This window comes from Colobus angolensis, unplaced genomic scaffold, assembly GCF_000951035.1.
Source record: "Colobus angolensis palliatus isolate OR3802 unplaced genomic scaffold, Cang.pa_1.0 Scaffold630, whole genome shotgun sequence".
Lineage (NCBI taxonomy): Eukaryota > Metazoa > Chordata > Mammalia > Primates > Cercopithecidae > Colobus > Colobus angolensis.
The window spans coordinates 410,461-429,724 of NW_012119933.1; the positions used below are offsets into that span (position 1 = coordinate 410,461).

A 19,264-nucleotide genomic window follows, 5' to 3' on the forward strand; every position below is an offset into this window, starting at 1 on the left:
TCACCATGTTAGCCAGGATGGTCTCGATCTCCTGACCTCGTGATCCGCCTGTCTCGGCCTCCCAAAGTGCTGGGATTACAGGCTTGAGCCACAGCACCCAGCCTGTACTAAGTTTTTGAAATCCAGTGTCTATTTTTACACATAACACGTTTCACTTCATACTTGCTACATCTCAAGTGTCCAACAGCCACCTGTGGCTACTGGCTACCATCTTGGACAGGACAGATCCAGAAGAAGCACTATGCAAAACTGTAAAGTGGTTAGAAAATGGGGACAGGAAAAGAAAACATACCTAGAGGGGAAAAAAAAATCTGAGGATAAGCAGCCTTCCAAATGAAGGGCTGATTCTTGTGATGGATAGTGATGGTTTCCATTTCCACTGAGGGTCTGTCTACCCCCATGCCACGTCTCCGTCCCCTGAAAAAAAAACAAAACTGGTTTACATTTCAGTTATGTAAGCTATTTCACTTAAATCTAAACAGAGAGAAATTGAGTCTTAGCTAATAGAATGAATGTTTATCTTGACTTCTTCCTTCATTTATTCAACAAACGCTAAGTGAGGCACTCAGTCATTCCTACCTCTCAGGAATGGGGTTAGGTTTGTACTATACAGATGTTAAAGCTATGATGATGATTATCCTTAGCTTGGGGTATGGACTGAGACCAAGGAAGGTACAAGGTGGGCCATCAATATCCCTTTCGGTACTACAGTTCACAATTAATGATTGGATGCTATTGCCATACACCGTACCTTTTATATAAGGATATGTCTTTGAACACCTAGAGTAAAAAGTATTCAAGAAGAGAAATGATAGGTAGTGCCCGTTTTCAGACAAGGCAGAAATTGGGTATTGCTATCATAGTTACACAAGCAATCTAATCATGATCCAAGAGGGAGGTGTCAGGTGGTATATGGAGATTAGACATCAAAGGGCTCAGCTCTCACACTACCTTGTGCAAACCTCACAAGGTCAGGTCCCAGCCACCTGGCAAAGGCCTAACGTCCGGAGACATTGTAGAAGAAGCATGAAATGGCCCCTTTCATTTTGTCCCTTCCTTTACTTCTGTCAGAGCCTGAGGTGACTTGTTTGAGTGACTGTAGTTTAGAAGGGGTTTAGAGAACTCAAAGACTCTTCCCAAAAGGACAAGAGTATAGAAGTGGGGCCGGGCACAGTGACTCACGCCTGTAATCCCAGCACTTTGGGAGGCCGAGGTGGGTGGATCATTTGAGGTCAGGAGCTCGAGACCAGCCTGACCAACATGGTGAAACCCCATCTCTACTAAAAATACAGAAAAATTAGCTGAATGTAGTGGCCCACGCCTGTGATCCCAGCTACTTGGGAGGCTGAGGCAGGAGAATTGCTTGAACCTGGGAAACGGAGGTTGCAGTGAGCTCAGATTGCGCCTGGGTGACAGAGTGAAACTCTGTCTCAAAAAAAAAAAAAAAGTAGTGCCTGGGATGGAACTCCTCTAAGCCTTAAATTCCTTAAATTCCTTATTCTGCACTCCTCAAGTCAGAGAGTTACATACAAAAGTCAGGTATGTAACGGACCTATATATCCTTGTAAAATATCAGGTTCTTTTTACTGTATTTGATTCACTGATCCTCTTTTCAGCACCAAATTGTTTGCCAGATAATTGATTCCAGTCACTCCTTTGGGATGAATGAAGTTGAGTGGAAGGATGCTAGGTTTCTGTAAGCTATGGAGATCTTGCCAAGAGATTGTCTATATCCTCTCTTTTTTTTTTTTTTGTACTGCATTTGACCTGAGGTCATGAGGCCACCAGCTGGAATTTGGAAATATTTTATTTTTTATGAGAACTTTTGTTTTCATGAGGTGTGACCCAGACCATCAGTCTTGGCATACTGTAGCCAAAGAATCTCAGTGTAGGGCAGTTGAGGTCCTCTGCACCCTTGCTGCCTAAAGTTGGTCTGTGAACCAGCAGCGTCAGTACTACCAAGTAGAAATGCAGAATTTCACAATACAGTCCAGGTGTATCAAGTCAGAGTCTACATTTTAACAGGATCCCAAGTGATATGTATATATACACTAAAGTTTAAGAAGGATGGCTCTACAATATCCCAATTAGTTCTAGTCCACAGCAACCTCAGCTTAAACAGCCGCCATGGCAGCCAACTCATTTCCTCTTGTGGCAGCCCCTTGTATTGTTGGATTGTTTGGAAGTTCTCCCTTCTGTCATGTTAAAATCTGCATATCATTATCACCCACTCAAGGTGCCCAGAGTGAGTTTCATTCTTCTGAAAGCCCACATAGAGGTTACTTGGAAATGTCCATTTCTTTCCTTTGTGATACGGACACCTTAATCCAGAGGCGACGAGTGGAGTGTGGGTGGTAAGTGGAGCCACACAAGGTCAGCTCCCAGTCACCCGGCAAAGACCTAACATCCAGAGTCGTTGTAGTAGGAGCATGACATGGCCCCTTTAGTTCTGCCTCTTCCTTTACTCCTGTCAGAGTGCAAGATGACTGGTTTGAGTGGTTGCAGTTTAGAGGGGGCTTGGAGAACTTGAAGAGGCTTCCTGAAAGGACAGGGGTACTGAAATGATGCCTGCCATGGAAGTTAGTCCTGCAGGGCTTGCTAACGGATGAAGACATTTCCAGTGGAGGTGAACGTGAGGGGGTGGTCTGGTGGAGGGGAAAGAGCAGCCAAGCCACTTTACCTCTTACTTGCTGTGTGATGTTGAGGAATGCACGAAACCCCTTTGAGCAGCAGCTTCCTGGGTTTTTAAACAAAACAGTGACAAACCCTGTCTTTCCTGACTCCAGGATTTCTGAGGGACTCACTGAAGGGGAGGTCAATGAGCACACTCTGTAAAGTAGAAGATGGTCTGAGGATGAAAGACAAGGTCAGATGGGACAATAGATGAAGCCAGGAGAAAAGCCTACCACTGACTTGCTGTGTGACCTCAGGGGAGGCTCTCACTCTCTCTGTCTCTCTGTGAAACAAGTGGGTCATACACAAAAGATTTCTTTTTTTTTTTTTTTTTTTTTTTTTTTTGAGACAGGGTCTTGCTTTGTCACCCAGGCTGGAGTGCAGTGTTGCAATCATGGTTCACTGCAGCCTGAATCTCCCTGGCTCAGTTGATCCCAGGCAGCTGGGACTACAGATATATGCTGCCACACCTGGCTAATTTTTGTATTTTTTTCGTAGAGATGGGGTTTTGCTTTGTTGCCCAGGCTGGTCTTCAACTCCCAGGCTCAAGCAGTCCTCCTGCCTTGGCCTCCCAAAGTGCTGGGATTACAGGCTTGAGCCACCGCGCCCGGCCCACAAAAGATTTCTAAGTGCCTGTCTAGAAGGCCCTGGAGTTGTGGCCTATTGCTTTTTTTTTTTTTTTTTTGAGACAGGGTCTTGCTTTGTCACCCAGGCTGGAGTGCAGTGTTGCAATCATGGTTCACTGCAGCCTGAATCTCCCTGGCTCAGTTGATCCCAGGCAGCTGGGACTACAGATATATGCTGCCACACCTGGCTAATTTTTGTATTTTTTTCGTAGAGATGGGGTTTTGCTTTGTTGCCCAGGCTGGTCTTCAACTCCCAGGCTCAAGCAGTCCTCCTGCCTTGGCCTCCCAAAGTGCTGGGATTACAGGCATGAGCCACCATGCCTGGCCGGCCTGTTGCTATTATTACATGTTACCTGGAGGATTTTTTCAAGGTTGGCTCTTCAGGGTATTTATTTAGAAAAACTTCCTAGAGCTTGGAATTGAATCCTCTCTGGGGGACATGGTTCTAAACACTCTTCCAGTGAAGGCCTGGCCCCTGCAATGGAAGCCCCACTCAAAAGGCGGGTCTGCTTGACCATGTGTTTCTATGTCAGCATGTGGTACCTGGGTTGGTAAGTGAAGAGTGACAGTGTTGTCACACACAGTCCTATTTCTGGAAGCAAGCTCTGTCCTACAAGCTATCTGAACTCATCTCATACCTCACTGGAGTGTGTCATTTGCAGATTTTTCCAGGGGAATGGTCTTGGTTGATACTTCAAATATTACCAAGGAAGTTTTCAAAATGTTATTCCCTTTTATAAGTTTCTGACATACAGCAGACCTGATGGTTCTACGGGCCTGCTCTGCTAGAGGGGGCTTCCTGTCAACAAAATAACCAAAACTGGCTTTGGGTTCAGCAGCCTTCCCTAGATACTTACTAGCTGAGCATGAGGGGACCAATATGTGTGAAGGGACATGGCTAAGATGGCCTTTCTGAGTCTCTCTCCTACCAATCTGGGGACCCTGTGTTGTTCATCCTCACCTCACTGCAGCCATGTTTCCAGTTTCCCATTTCATTTCCCAGATGCTTGCTTCTAACTCTACATTTGCATTTTCTTCTGTGCACCCACCGTGTTGTTGTGGAGACTTGGTGGCCATAGGCCGCCAGTATCCGGTGTCATCCAAGCGTGATGGTGTGGTACGTGGATTTGCTCATGCTTTTATTTTGAATCCTTTCCAATGTGACATCTGCTAAAATGTCTCCCTTATAATTTGCTTGGTGATCACAGCTTTCTCATCATTCATTGAGAGCAGGACCTGATCTCACAGAATCTGAAAAGAGCTATGTGGTAAGATGCCTGTTGAATAAGACTGCAGCCTTTCCAAAGAGAATTTTTACTGATCCTACTTTTGGAATCTAGACTAGAATGATGCCTGGTTAACCCACAGAAACATTATTTACAAGAATTCTGTGGCTATTGTAGTAGAGCGAGATTTTAGGCCACTCCCTTACCCCCAGCCCCTGGTAAAGAGCAGAGGAATTTAGAGACAATATTTCTACTTTGCCTATATGTGGGATTAAATTAATGTATTAGTGCATGATTGGGGATACATACTTGCATTTCTACCCTAAAGTATTCCATTTGTAACAGTTACTCACTAATTACAGGCTTTTATGCTGCTTCCTTTTTTTTTTTTTTTTTTAATATTCTTACTAAATTCCAAATTCTTCTGTATCTTACCTGTTTTTCCATGCTTACGCCTGGATCCCTCCTGCACTCCACTACTGGAATATCTATTTTTTTAACCTGGATCTTCAACTCTGTTTTTTCCCTGGACTTATGTGCTTCGTCTGGAATGTTACATCTCTTCCTCTCTTTCTTTTTTTTTGTCCCCATGTTGACTGTTTTATTGGGGTTTCTGGATATCTTGGGGCCACCTCACAGGAAGCGGTTTGCAATGAGATCATAAACATTGCCGAAAAATCTGTTCATTACTGCAGCACTGTTTCTCATCCCCTTGACTTTCATCACAAGGTATCCCCTTCTGACAATAAATCATCTTTAATCATTTCTCAGCAACCTCAAGCCCAGCAGCGAAGAGTCACCCCCGACAGGAGTCAAACCTCACAAGATTTGTAAGTACTCCTGGTGAACTTCAGTTCTCATGTTCTCAGAGGACTGTTGGTCTTAGAAAGTGGGTCACTGGCTGAATATGGGGCAGTTGTTTGCAGAAATGAGTGAATTACTCCCAGGTTCTCTCCTAAGGATTTCTAGTGAAGGACATGTTCCGCATCAGCCGAGGTGAAAACAGGTGGCAGGTAAATAAAGGCCATTGTAGACTGCTGGGAGAGAGAGACAGGTAAACATTAACTGCTGTAGAATGGCAAATGAGAGCTGTGCTGACTGGTTTCAGTGCTAGTGTAGCAGGAAGTTAGAGGAAGGAATGGTTAATTCTGACCAGCCATGAATGAAAGGGTTGCTTCATTCATTCATTCATAAAAAATTATTGGATACCTCCTATGTTTTAAGCACATAGGAGAAAACTCTGTGCACAGAGAAAGAGAGATTTGGACCAAACACTGAAAGACAAATTGGTTTCTGAGAGCTAGAAAAGGGAGGAAAATATCTTCCCAGAGGTGAAGACCACATGTGCAAAGGCATAGAGTGGGTGTATTTGGAGAACTTGAAAGGGCCCGTGTAGCTGCAGCATATGCTTCATGGAAGAGATAGAGATGAAGCTCAGAGGTGGGATGGGACCAGACGGTAGATTCCAGAATGCAGTTGAAGTAAGTTTGGATTTTATTCTGTAGGTACTAGGGAGCCACTGAAGGTTTTTGAAGTAAGGAACATATTGATCATATTTTGTTTTAGGGAGATAACTCTGGCAACAGAGTGGAGGGTAGGTTTCATAGACCAGGGACAAAGATGTTTGTTAGAAGACATCAATCCAGCTAAGAAGCCATGAGGGCCTGAGCCAGGACACAGTGGGCATTTTGTAACCATCGAAGTGAGTATGATTACCAACAGAGATACAGGTAAAGAAGCCTAGCCAGCCACAGAGACAGAGAAGGGGCAACAGGAGATGCCAGTGAGGGTCTAAAGACGTTCGCTTTCACAGAACAGCTGCAGCATCTGGTCAGCAGTGTCACCTGCCCAGAGAGGCCAAGAGTGGGAAATGAGAAATTTCCACCAGGCATTTTCCATGGTAACTGGAAAAATCCCTGGTGACCTCTGATATGGCAGGGTTGGTGTTAGTAGGGGTGGCAGCAGGTGCTGTGTTAGGAAGGGTCGATGGTGAGTGGAAGGCGGGGGGCTATAGATCAAGGGAATAGCAGAGGCAGGGGAGGTGTTTTTAGGGTACAGAGACTAGCACATTTGTACCAGAGTAAAATGCCAATTAACACAAATAAGATCTAAGTGAGGCCAGGTGCTCACAGCTGTAATCCCAACACTTTGGGAGGACAAGGTGGGTGGATCACGAGGACAATAGATCGAGACTGTCCTGGCCAACATGGTGGAACCCTGTCTCTACCAAAAATAAAAAAATTAGCTGGGCGTGGTGGTGCGCGCCTGTAGTCCCAGCTACTCCGGAGGCTGAGGCAGGAGAATCACTTGAACTTGGGAGGCAGAGGTTGCAGTGAGCTGAGATTGCACCAGTGCACTCCAGCCTAGAGACAGATCAAGACTCTGTCTAAAAAAAAAGGGAAAAAAAAGAAGAAAGTGAAGGAAGAGCCCAGGAAGGGGGTTCAACATGGCTTGGAGAAGGGACCTTTCTTTCCTCACGTGTGGGAGCAGAGGCAGGAAGGTGAGTGGAGGCACAGAGACTTAAATCTGAAGGGGAGGAGGCAGGAGAGCTGGGAGAAGGACCCCATGGGACAATGTTTTGAGGAGTATGAGGTTCATCCCAAATTAGAGCTGACTAGGGTACCCAAGCAACAAGAGTGTGGGACTTTGTCCAGCCAGTCGCCACTGTCTGGGAGTGAAAACAGAGAAGCAGATATTGGAGTTATTTCCCAGGGCTGAGGCTGGCAAAGCAGCCATGGTGGGAGTTAAAGGGCCCAGGCATTCTAAGAAACTGGCAAGAGCATGTTTTGGGAGTCCAGTAGGGGACTCCAGATTGAGTAGGAGACAGCAGGCAAATACAGAAACATGAAAAAAAAAAAAAAGTATTTATTTACCAATTGGAAATTGATCTGCATCTCTTAATTCCTCATTTGAGACCTTCCTTCTGGCAACCAGATCCATCCACCAAATTATCAATACATTTGGATAAATATGGAAAGTTGTCCCTTTGGTTTTAGCAGAGCAGAATGAACCTCTTGTTCCTGGGAACTGACTCCACTTGCTTGTTTCTAGTCTTTCTTGCTCACACACTGGAATTCATTGACATCTACTGGAAATGGTAGATGATTGGCTCATTTATAGTTTTGCCTGCTACTGTTATGTCTCAAAATAGTAAACAGAGTTGTGAAGTTGGTGCATAGTAGGTGCCTCTTACGTATTTGTTGAAGAAATAAATAAAAACAAAGCTTTTCCTTGATGCCAAAGCAAGGATCAGATTTCACCACAAGCAGTTCAGCTATCTCCAGTGGCTGTTAGAACAGACAAAACAGCACAGACCCAATGCCTTAGGCCAACTAGCAAGTAAATAAAAATCTTGCCCTCAATGCTCACAGGGATAGAAAGAAGAAAAAAAGCTTTCAAGGGTTTCAGAAAAATGACATCCACATTTAAAAGCAGTGAATGAAATGTGTTCAGGCATGTAAAGAAACTCAAGATAGTTTTGCTAAACAGTGAAGCAATTGGAATGTACTTTTAATAGCATATATATAGCTATTATATATATTATATATGGCCATTATACACACACACTTTTTTAAAAAACAAATGTTTTATGCTCTCCATATGTATGACCAGAATGTAATATCTCTGGGCCCAAATAACTTCTGATTGTGCTTCATAATCTACATATACTATCCTATGTTAAGGAAAAGGCTTGGTTTACTTTAAAGCAGGGGCCCCCAATCCCCGGGCATTACCACCTGAGCTGTGCCTCCTGTCAGATCAGCAGTGCGTTAGATTCTCACAGGAGCATGAACCCTATTGTGAACTGCACATGTGAGGGATCTAGGTTACGCCCTCCTTATGAGAATCTAACTAATATCCCGATGGTTTCATCCCCAAACCATCCCCCCGACCCCAACCCGTCTGTCGAAAAATTGTCTCCTGCAAAACCAGTCCCTGGTGCCTAAAAGGTTGGGGACCACTGCTTTAAAGGCAGAGGTCGGCCAGGTGCGGTGGCTCACGCCTGTAATCCCAGCACTTTGGGAGGCCGAGGCGGGCGGATCATGAGATCAGGAGATCCTGGCTAACACGGTGAAACCCCGTCTCTACTAAAAATACAAAAAATTAGCCGGACGTGGTGGTAGGCGCTGGTAGTCCCAGCTACTCGGGAGGCTGAGCCAGAGAATGGCGTGAAGCTGGGAGGCGGAGCTTGCAGTGAGCCGAGATCACCCACTGCACTTCAGCCTGGGCGACAGAGCCAGACTCCATCTCAAAAAAAAAGAAAAAAAAGGCAGAGGTCGGGGTAGAGTGGGAGGTGCTCTAGATGAAAAGGCTTGGCTGTGGTAACCAAATGAAGCTAAGTAAGAGGACTGATCATGGCTTGCTTGTCAGAAGTTCTCCATCCCTCAGCCTTAATTAACTTATATGTGAAATGCATCTCTGCAAATGCTAAGTTATTAGGGAAATAGTCAATAAAATGCTTTTATCCCTACTGATAAGTAGGAAACACTACTGAAATGTTGATTGAACTTGAAATGGAGTTTAAAAATTCATTATTTAATCCTGTCAACATTTGAGTCACTTACTATTCATTTTTTTCATGTATAGATTTAGCTATCAAGCATTATATAGCTATATACCACAGAATGATGATGAATTGGAACTCCGCGATGGTGATATCGTTGATGTCATGGAAAAATGTGACGATGGATGGTTTGTTGGTAAGAATCTCATCATGCTTTTCTTACTAGTTGTGTATTGAGGGAATAACAGGGGGCGAAGAGCCATGCAAAAAGCAAAGCAATCTTCTCTGCACAGAAAGAAGAGCCTTCTCAGCTTTTTACAACCTTGGGAATTCTGGGCCACCAGTCTGTGTTGCTATTAGGATGGTGTGGATATTGCTTATGTTGAACCTGAAACCAAATCTGCTGCACAGAAGAGCAGTTGTCAAATTTATTAATTGGGTTTCCATTTATTTTTTATTTTTTTATTTTTATTTATTTATTTATTGAGACAGAATCTCGCTCTGTCACCCAGGCTGGAGTGCAGTGGCGTGATCTTGGCTCACTGCAACCTCTGCCTCCCAGGTTCAAGCAATTCCCCTGTCTCAGTCTCCCAAATAGCTGGGACTACAGGCACCTGCCACCACGCCTGGCTAATTTTTGTATTTTTGGTAGAGACGGGGTTTCACCTTGTTGGTCAGGCTGGTCTTGAACTCCTGATCTCAGGTGATCCACCCGCCTCGGCCTCCCAAAGTGTTGGGATTACAGGCGTAAGCCACTGCGCCTGGCCCTAGTTTCCACTTACATTTATATTGTGCATGTGTCTATTTTGCATCTGGAAATTTTATTTTTAAAACCCTTGTGAAATAACACGAGAAAATTTTTGACTGAGCCTATGTCTCTACCATGAAACTCAGGCATATGTGTAGACATTCTAAAGACCATGTTTCCTCCAGGCTTTCAGTAGTATTAATCAAAGCAGCCTGCTTAATTAAAGGATTTGCCTGTATGAGAAGGAGAGAGATCAAACTTATTGAGATTCTGTTACAAACCAGACACTGTGTTTGTTATGCTTTTATTGACGTTCTCTCAACAAACAGCCCTGTAAGATAAGAATTATCCTCATTTATCAGATTCAAAAACTGAGGCCCAAACAAGAAGATCACCAAGGTAGCAAATAGTGGGGCCAGGATTTGAACTCAGGCCACCCATCTCTCCTGAAATCTGTGTTCTTTCTGCTCAGGCATGCATATAATGTTGGGAGATATTGACCCACTCTTTGCCTCAGTTTCTCCCCATACAAGTGACTTTACCTTCATCTTCTTTCCAAAGACCAGCCCATCCCTGATTTTTCTGGCAAAGCTTTGTTAAAGCAAAGTAGTATCAGGACTGGGGTGGTGGGGACAGCAAGACCTCAACATGAATGAGAAGTCAGAAAGATTTACTTTGTGCTCACCAGCCTCTTAGAGAACTACCCCATCCTCCCAAGGTCCGCAGAAGTCCACGGTCCTCACTACCTTGAGTCATCTGTTCATTAGAAATCAGGTCTGAGAAGTCAATGACCACTCCAGGGCAGCGCAATCCAATAGAAACGCAGTGTAAGCCATGTATGAAATTTAAAATTTTCTAGAAGCCACATTGAAAAGAAGTAAAAAGAAACCAGTGAAATTAATTCTAATGTATTTTGTAAACCCAGTGCGTTCAAAATGCTATCATCTAAACATGTAATCAATATTAAAAATTGTTGGTGAGTTATTTTACAGACATCTTTTCATACTAAGTCTTTGAAACCCAATGTGTATTTTATAGTTAACAGCACAGCTCGTTTCAGACTAGCTGCATTTCAAGTGCTCAGTAGTCATGCGTGGCTATCATTTTAGAGAGTGCAGCGCTAGTATGCACTAACTGTTAAACTCGTTCGGGAGTGTATTTTTTTTTTATGAGAACTTAGGTGTGGGAAGGAGCACCAGTTCTGTAACAAAGGCCTGCCAGGCAGCTGGGTAAAGGAAATATTTTGGGATGAGTATCTTCCTTGCATCCTTGAACTCTTCACTGTTTTTTTTTTTTTTTTTTTTTTTGAGATAGAGTCTTGGTTTGTCACCCAGGTTCAAGTACAGTGGCACAAACTTGGCTCACTGCAGGCTCTGCCTCCCAGGTTCAAGCAATTCTCCTGGGTCAGCCTCCCAGGTAGCTGGGACTACAGGTCAGCATCACCACGCCTAGCTAATTTTTATATTTTTAATGGAGATGGGGTTTTACCATCTTGGCCAGGCTGGTCTCAAACTCCTGACCTCAAGTGATCTGCCTGCCTCAGCCTCCCAAAGTGCTGGGATTGCAGGCGTGAACCACCATGCCCAGCCTTCTTAGTCACTTCGAAAAGTAGCGTTTTCAAACTACAAATAAAGTAGCCTAGCAGAACTCATTTTTCTCATCCATAAGGAAAGATGCTAACTAGCTATGTGGCCCTAGGCAAGTTTCTTATTATCTCTGGACCCTACCATCTCAGTTCTCTAACCTTCTTAGCCATTCTCCGTGGGAGTTCAACTAGATGTTTTAGGTGTCCTAAGCTTTAACATATTTTTTTTAGCTTAGAAGTTTCACTTTGGGTACTAACTCCAACCCACTGGTAGTGGCTGCTTGAGATGTTGTGTGCAACAGGATTCCGAAGCCAAATCTAAGCCAATTGTGATAAGGTTGCAATTATCAAATTGGGATGTCTGCTGAAGAGAGGATAATGATGATACAACATATATCTGCCACTCCTGCTTTAGAGAGAGAATCCCAAGGGAAGGAACTAGATTAAGGATCAGCAGTGCTGCCTGTGGAGCAGCCCAGGAAGGGCTTTGTTCCCAGATGGCTCAATGCTCCTGGCTTAGCAGGAGCCCTAACAAGGTTAGTACCAAAGATAGGGACTCAACTGGGGGCTTAGGCACAAGCTTGATAGGAATTTCCTTTTGATGGGTGGCCATAGTCAGTGGGCTTTCAGAAACTGCGTGATTTAGAAAATCTAAATCCCAGGTATGTTCTTGTGTCAGATAAATGTGTGAATTCCTCCACAAAGCAGAAGTGTTGGAAAGAGCAATGGACTGGGAGTCAGAAGACCTCGGTTCAGATTCTACCTCTGATACTTACTAAGCGGTGGGACCTCAGACATGTGATTTCCACTCTCTGAACCTGGGTTCCTTCTTCTGAAAAGCAAGAGTACTAGAAATGCCTACATTGCTTACCACCCAGCATTATTTGGCAGCCTAAGTGAGATAAGATAGGGGAAAGGACTTTGGAAACCATATGGTAGTCTGTAAGCTGCAGGACTGTTAACAAGGGGCGTTTGAGCAGACATCCCTGCAGCGTGCTGTCTCAACTCAAGTGAGTGGGTCTTCTCACATTTCGTATGTGTGTGCTTTTTTATAGGTACTTCAAGACGGACAAGGCAGTTTGGTACTTTTCCAGGCAACTATGTAAAACCTTTGTGTCTATAAGAAGACTGAAAACCATGGAGATTATTTTTATTGGAGGATGAAGCATGATTCATGAACCGATCTTTTTAGTTGAGTCAGTAGGAAAATTAATACAGTGGATAAAGTAAGAAGCAAAAGACAGGGACAGCGAAGCGTTGTGTTTAAAACCCAAGCCTGTCTAAGGTTACTGTGTATTAGACAGGGCTGAACTAGTGTGCTGAAGAAAAAGAATTGAGACAAACTGTATTTACTTAGCCGCTTCTGGGAGCCACTCCAGCCTTTCCCCTCCCCTCCACCTCTTGGGTAATCTGACCTGAAGCATAGTCCGGGATCAGAGTTAGCCAGAAATGCCTCCTCCTGCCCCAGCCTTAGAGGGCTCCCATCTCAAAGGAATCATTGATCCTGAAGGCTTCAAGCCCAATAATGCACTAAGATCCCCAGCCTCCATTTCCCAGCTCCCCTGGAGCCAGCTGATCCTCTAACTGCTGGAGGTCAGTCTGGGCTGCCAATACTGTCCCCTAGACAAAGGTGGAGTCCCCCAAACTGCCCCAAGACCAAATCCCTCACTCAACCTGCTGAGGTGTGGATGGGGAAACGGAGGCAAAACTTAGGCGCCCGATGCATTCAGCCTGCTGTGTAGCAGTGCCGTTGACTGCCCTGGTGTTCAGACAGAAAAGCACACAGGGTTTGCCCATGAGAACTGGGGAGCAGATGGCCAAGCAGATAGGTTATGTCTGTTTTCTGAGTGATGAAGTCAGGAAGCCCTGTGGCTCTGGAGGCCACTTGTGGTTCTTTCTTTTCCCATATCCTTGGCTTTTGGAAATGGTTACCTTCAGGACAGCGCAGCTGCGTTTATCAGAGCACTGTTGCTAACTTTTCTTTTCTGGCTTGTGTTTGCCTGGGACAGTTTGGAATTGGGAGGCCTATTCTCATAGAAAACCAAAAATGATGTTCAGTCATTCATTTAACATACAGCAATGTACGCTGGCTGCTGAGGGGACAACCATAAGCAAGACATGCCCAGGGTTTGCTGTGGCTCCAGATCTACTCCCTGTAGGAGTTCAAGGATCACACAAAATGTAGTAACCAGGGTTGTGAATCTGAGTACACCCTGACAAGGCTTCTCTTCAGACTGAAGCAGCAATTCTGCCACTACCGGCAGCAACCAGGACGTCTGTTCTTTGTGGCAGCCAGATCAGAAGAGAGAGGCCCCTGTGACACCTGGGGTGCTTGGTCACAACTCTGTCCAACTCAAGGACGTTTATCGGCCTCTCTTAGACCCCTGAGTGAGACAAAGACAGAAATGACCCATTCCCTGCCCACCAGGAACTCGAGGTGATTGGGGAGACAGACACAGGAAAATGAACTTAATCAAGAGAGACTGTGATAAGTGCTGAGAAGGGTGTGAGGGAGGAAGAGATGAATTTTCCCTGGAGGAATCCTCGAAAGCATTGTCATATTTCCATCTCCATTAGCTCACTTTTAAACAACTAGGGTGCTGGAAGAACCTTTGTCTGAGGGTAGTTCATAGCTGGAAATACCTGGAATATTTTCCAGAGTCTCCCAACTGTCATCTTCCCCCACGGATACACATCCAAGCTCACAAATAGGAGTAACAATTATAGGTGGTAGGGTTGTATACAGGAAGCCCTGGCTGTCTGCATATAGCTCAGAATTACCCCAGGACCATTGTCCCAAAGTCTAGAGTCTTTACAGGTAGGCAAAATTTGTTTTCAATGTCTGTGGCTCAGCTGCTGTCACAAATACCCATCTTAGGATCCCGCCAGCTTCCCACCCTCCACCAGACAGCTGCAGTACCCTCACTTTCTCCCTATTGTTCTTTCAAATCCTGTTCTCAGGAAAGAAACTGCCACTAATTCATTTACACTAAGGTGTAAATAATTGATAATAGGAATGAGTTACCTCTTCCCACAGACATTTGTTTTTAAGTATGACAGAGCAGGGCCTTAATCCCAAGGGAAAAGGCTATGGAACTGAAGGGGGTGAGCTTTCTGGGTAGAAGGAGACTTCCTGATTTTCCTTAAGACCCAGTAAGAGTAAGACGTATTGCTTTGGAAGGTCTGCTCCACCATCTAAGAGCACTGGTTTTTTTTTGTTGTTGTTGTTGTTTTCTTTTTTTTTACTGTCTCTGAGGGAATATAGTAAAAATGCATATGCACGTGCAATTTGCACGGCAGCATTTCACCGATTTTGGAATGTATTGGCTAATGTGTCTCCTGGTCTTTAGATGCAAACGATTGATAACACTATCTTATCTAATAGTTTTTTGAGGGGTGCTTCTTGATTAAGTAGGTAATTTTGAACACCTCTTTAAATACAGCTAGAAAATAAAACCAATTTGTAAAGCCACATTTGCATATGATGCCAGCCTCACGCATTTGTATATCTCCAGAAATTCAGGTATGCCTCACCAATTTGCCCGTCTTTAATGAAATCATGTGTTAAAATTTGCATCACGTCGCCTTCCTATGTATGATGAAACAAGGAACAGAGGTTTCCAATTGCTCTTTTGTCTTCAGACATTTAGTAATATAAAGTACCTATTTTTATGCTGAAATGTTTATACAGGTTTATTAATAGCAAGTGCTACTAACTGGCGGCATGCCTTGCAACACATTTTGATATATTAGCCATGCTTCCAGGTAAAGGCAAGCCCCAAACTCCTTATCTTTTGCAGTCTCTCTGGGATCAGTAAAAGAAAAAAAAAAATCATGTGCTTAAGAAGTGGGACTGTAAATATGTATATTTAACTTTGTATAGCCCATGTACCTACCTTGTATAGAAAAATAATTTTAAAAATTTGAATGGAAGGGGGTAAAGTAAGGAAGTCATGAAGTTTTTTTGCATTTTTATTTAAATGAAGGAATTCCAAATAACTCACTTACATATTTTTAGCACAAAAATAGCCATTGTAAAGTGTTAAAATTTACGATAATTATTCTATTGGGGAGGGAAGGTAACTATGATCTCAGTTATAGTTTTTTTCCTTTTTAATTTCATTATTTTGGTTTTTTGGTTTTTGCAGTCCTATTTATCTGCAGTCATATTAAGTCCTATTGCTAGAATAGGTTACTACAAAAAAGATTATATTCTGAAAGAAAAATAACTGACATATATAACCAATTAATTTAAAGTATTGCCATTTAAATTACATATTGAGAGCATGTCCTATGCAGACATAGATTTTTCTGTTCATTTATTTTTCTTCATTGCAGTGGATTGATTTGATAAATAGATGTGTTGAATTACTACATTTGCTGTACATATTATTTAATAAACTTTATTCAGAATTGCGTGGCATGTGTTTGTTCTGGTCATTCATTGTTTCTTTCCTTCCTTTGCCAAGCTTCTCAAATGAGGCTTAAATTCACTGCTTCAATTTCTTGTACCCTCCTTTCCATTCTTAATCATTTACCATCTGCCTTCTGCCACCTCCTTGAAGACACCACTTCTTACCTTACTTTTTTCTCAATAACCAAACTCCTGACCCTCTGAATTAATTGATTACTGTTGACCATTTTGCCATTATTTCTAAACTATGTTTGTATTTGTTCTGATAACAAAAGTAATGCACAAATGTCTTTAAAAACAAAAGTAAAACATTATAAAATATGTATAATAGGTCTAGATTTGCTGTATAAAACATGAGTATGGGAAATGAGATAGCACTTTGTTTTTCTAGATCAAATTAATCTGGCTGTGAGTCCTCTCTTGGTATGGGTGGGCAAAAATGCAATCTGTCCTTTTCCTCCTCCAAACCAAAGCGTTAAGGCACTAGGCATGCAGTCTCCCCTGGCATCCCATGGCTACAACTACCGCCATCTTAGTCTGGGATGGGGTCTGCTGTACACGAGGCATGGATCTGTCCCCTAATAGGAAAGCTCATGCCTCTACCCTCTCTCCCTGGGTTCTGTCCTCCACCTCCAACTAAAAGCACCAGTTTGCAATGCTGCCTCTGGAGTAACTCGGTGTACTTGGGCCTCAAACAGGTGTAGGAGAGGGGCCTACACTTCTTTCAAGGGTCTGACAGTCTTTAACACTAGGCCCTGAATCACAGGCCCTACGAACCCTTGTCTCCAACAAATCCGTCAGCTTACCTCCTAACTACTTTTAGAAGCCAACCACTTCTACCATCATAGCCCAAGCCGTTTTCTCTCACCTGGATCATTGCAATAACTTTCTAACTGGCCTCCCTGCTTCTGCTCTTGCCCCCTCTAGTCTAGTGTAGACAGAGCAACCAGGGTGATCATCTAAACGTTGGTCCAAAACCCTCTAGTGGCTTCTCATCTCGCTAATGTGGTACAATGGCAAGTCCATAGACATACTGCTCCTCCCCTCCCCTTGATCCCTGAATTATCTCCTTCATTCCAGCCACACAGCCCTCTTTATGGCCTCAGACTCATTATGCACATTTGAGGTTTAGGGTCTTCATGTTTCCAATCCCCTGGAAGGCCCTTTCCCCAAGAGCTGCATGGTTTTCTTCCTCCTTTAGGTCTTCCTGTTGTCTTCTCAATGAGGCTTTCTGTGACTACTTTACATACATTTAGGAAACTAGTGTCCCCACCCCCTGCATTCCATTCCCCTCTTCCTGCTCTGTTTCTCCATAACACTTATCACCATCTGAGATTTGTCTTCACAAGCAATCCTGTAAATTTGGTGGGGTGAGTAACTCTGCTTTGCTAATAATATATGCCTGGCACCAAGAAGAGAGTCTAATGTGGTACTCAGTCCTTTGTTGATCAAATAAACGGATAAAGAAGCCCTTGAGGCCAGAGATCCTAGAACTCAGAATACGTTCTACCAACAATGAAAGAAAGGAAACCATTTTCTTACAGTGGCAGAAACAACGAATTAATCTTTCATATTATGCTGGTTTCATACAAACATAGAAAGTGAAAGTTCTCCGTAATAACACTCCTCACAGAGATCACTCCAATATATGGTCCTCCCAGCTTGCTTCTCTACACATACTAAACACACACGTCTCTAAAATGCTTTATGTAGTCTCATACACTTTTCCTTTCCTTTGGTAGAACTTGGATGTGTTTCCATAACTTACTTAACCCATCCTCTATTGATGATGCAAGTATTTGAGGTTATTGCCAGCTTTTTACCACAACAAACAATGCTGCTTTGAGTAGAATTATTGGCTCCTAGAGCAGGAACATTTCAAACCTTAAGAGATTTCCAAATTGCCTTCCCAAAAGTTCCAATTATGCTCCCATCAAGTCCATGGAAGTGTGTTTCCCACCACCCAATTAAAACTCTTACATTGTCTGCTTCCATGAACTGCTGCTCCTTGGTTCACCTGCTTTTGGCTGGCCGGCGCCTTCTTCATCCTCTTTCTAGATCTTCACTGCATTCTCAGCCCTCTGTCATTTTCTCTCAATACATGCTCCTGCGGAGAGCAGATCTCTCCCAACATAATTACGGCCCAAAGAGTCAACTGTGGCAAGGCCCTTTCAATGATTAAATGGTAGAAGCCTAGGCTGGGCGTGGTGGCTCACGCCTGTAATCCCAACACTGGGAGGCCGAGGTGGGTGGATCACCTGAGGTCAGGAGTTTGAGACCAGCCTGACCAATATAGTGAAACCCCATCTCTACTAAAAATACAAAAATTAGCCGGCCGTGGTGGCATGCGCCTGTAATCCCAGCTACTCGGGAGGCTAAGGCAGGAGAATCGCAGGAACCCACGAGGCAAAGGTTGCAGTGAGCTGAGATCGCACCACTGCATTCCATTTCAAAAAAACAAAACAAAAACCTAACACTACTGCATTGGCTGAGACATAGCAAAAGGCGCTGGGCCTAGCCTCAGTCAGGGGTTAATCCAGAGACTCGGCCGGGCGCGGTGGCTCAAGCCTGTAATCCCAGCACTTTGGGAGGCCGAGACGGGCGGATCACGAGGTCAGGAGATCGAGACCATCCTGACTATCACGGTGAAACCCCGTCTCTACTAAAAATACAAAAACTAGCTGGGCGAGGTGGCGGGCGCCTGTAGTCCCAGCTACTCGGGAGGCTGAGGCAGGAGGCGGAGCTTGCAGTGAGCTGAGATCCGGCCACTGCACTCCAGTCCGGGCGACAGAGCGAGACTCCACCTCAAAAAAAAAAAAAAAAAAAAAAAAAAAAAAAAAAAAAAAAAAAAAAAAAAAAAAAAAAAAAAAAAATCCAGAGACTCAAACTCTCATCAGTATTTGTCTTATTCTTGGCGTTTTGTTTGGCTACATTTTCACCTACTGAATGCAGCAGTGGGAAACATGGCTGCAGGCTGCTCCAGCCTCCTTCTTCCAGCTGTGACTCCAAATTCTCAAGGCAAAAGTACCTTCCTATTTGGCTTTCCGTGAAAACAACTCCAGATGCTGGCAGGCCCAATCTGGGTATTTACTCTTCCCTAGACTAATCACTTTGACTAAAGAGGCAACTTGAGTTGTAAAAATCTTTGTGGCTTTTGGCTGGGCATGGCGACTCACGCCTGTAATCCCAGCACTCTGGGAGGCTGAGATGGGTGGATTGGCAGCTCAACCAAAACCTCAAAGAATGAGGGAGAGGAATGGCCGGGGGAGGGGGTAACACACTTTGAAAATGGAACACTATTGTCCTGTCCCAGTATAAACTTCAGTGTAGCTGAAAGCAGGCTATGTGCTGAAGTTTTGCTAGCCAAGGTCTTGACAAGAATAGAGTGGGAGGAGAAATCCCAGAGGAGGGGGCCAATGTGACCAGGGGTGTACAGCACAACCGTATCTCGTGCTAAAAATATCAGGACTCTAATGGAAGGGAACCAA

At 44.0% G+C, this 19,264-nt stretch overlaps 1 protein-coding gene across 5 annotated transcripts in view; it reads left to right on the top strand.

The window, feature by feature from the left end:
- The window catches only part of SORBS1 (sorbin and SH3 domain containing 1), a 253,714-nt gene extending 237,929 nt beyond the window's left edge, over nt 1-15,785 (top strand). For 4 of the 5 annotated variants that reach the window (XM_011963926.1, XM_011963925.1, XM_011963927.1 and 1 more), the window contains 3 exons: nt 5,297-5,355; nt 9,113-9,225; nt 12,418-15,785. In XM_011963926.1, coding sequence (XP_011819316.1) covers nt 5,297-5,355; nt 9,113-9,225; nt 12,418-12,485 — 240 coding nt within the window. In that variant the 3' untranslated portion in view covers nt 12,486-15,785. Of the gene's footprint in view, nt 1-4,507; nt 4,568-5,296; nt 5,356-9,112; nt 9,226-12,417 lie in introns of all 5 variants that reach the window. The other variant, XM_011963923.1, reaches the window with a different exon arrangement.
- The last annotated feature ends 3,479 nt before the right edge of the window (nt 15,786-19,264 follow it).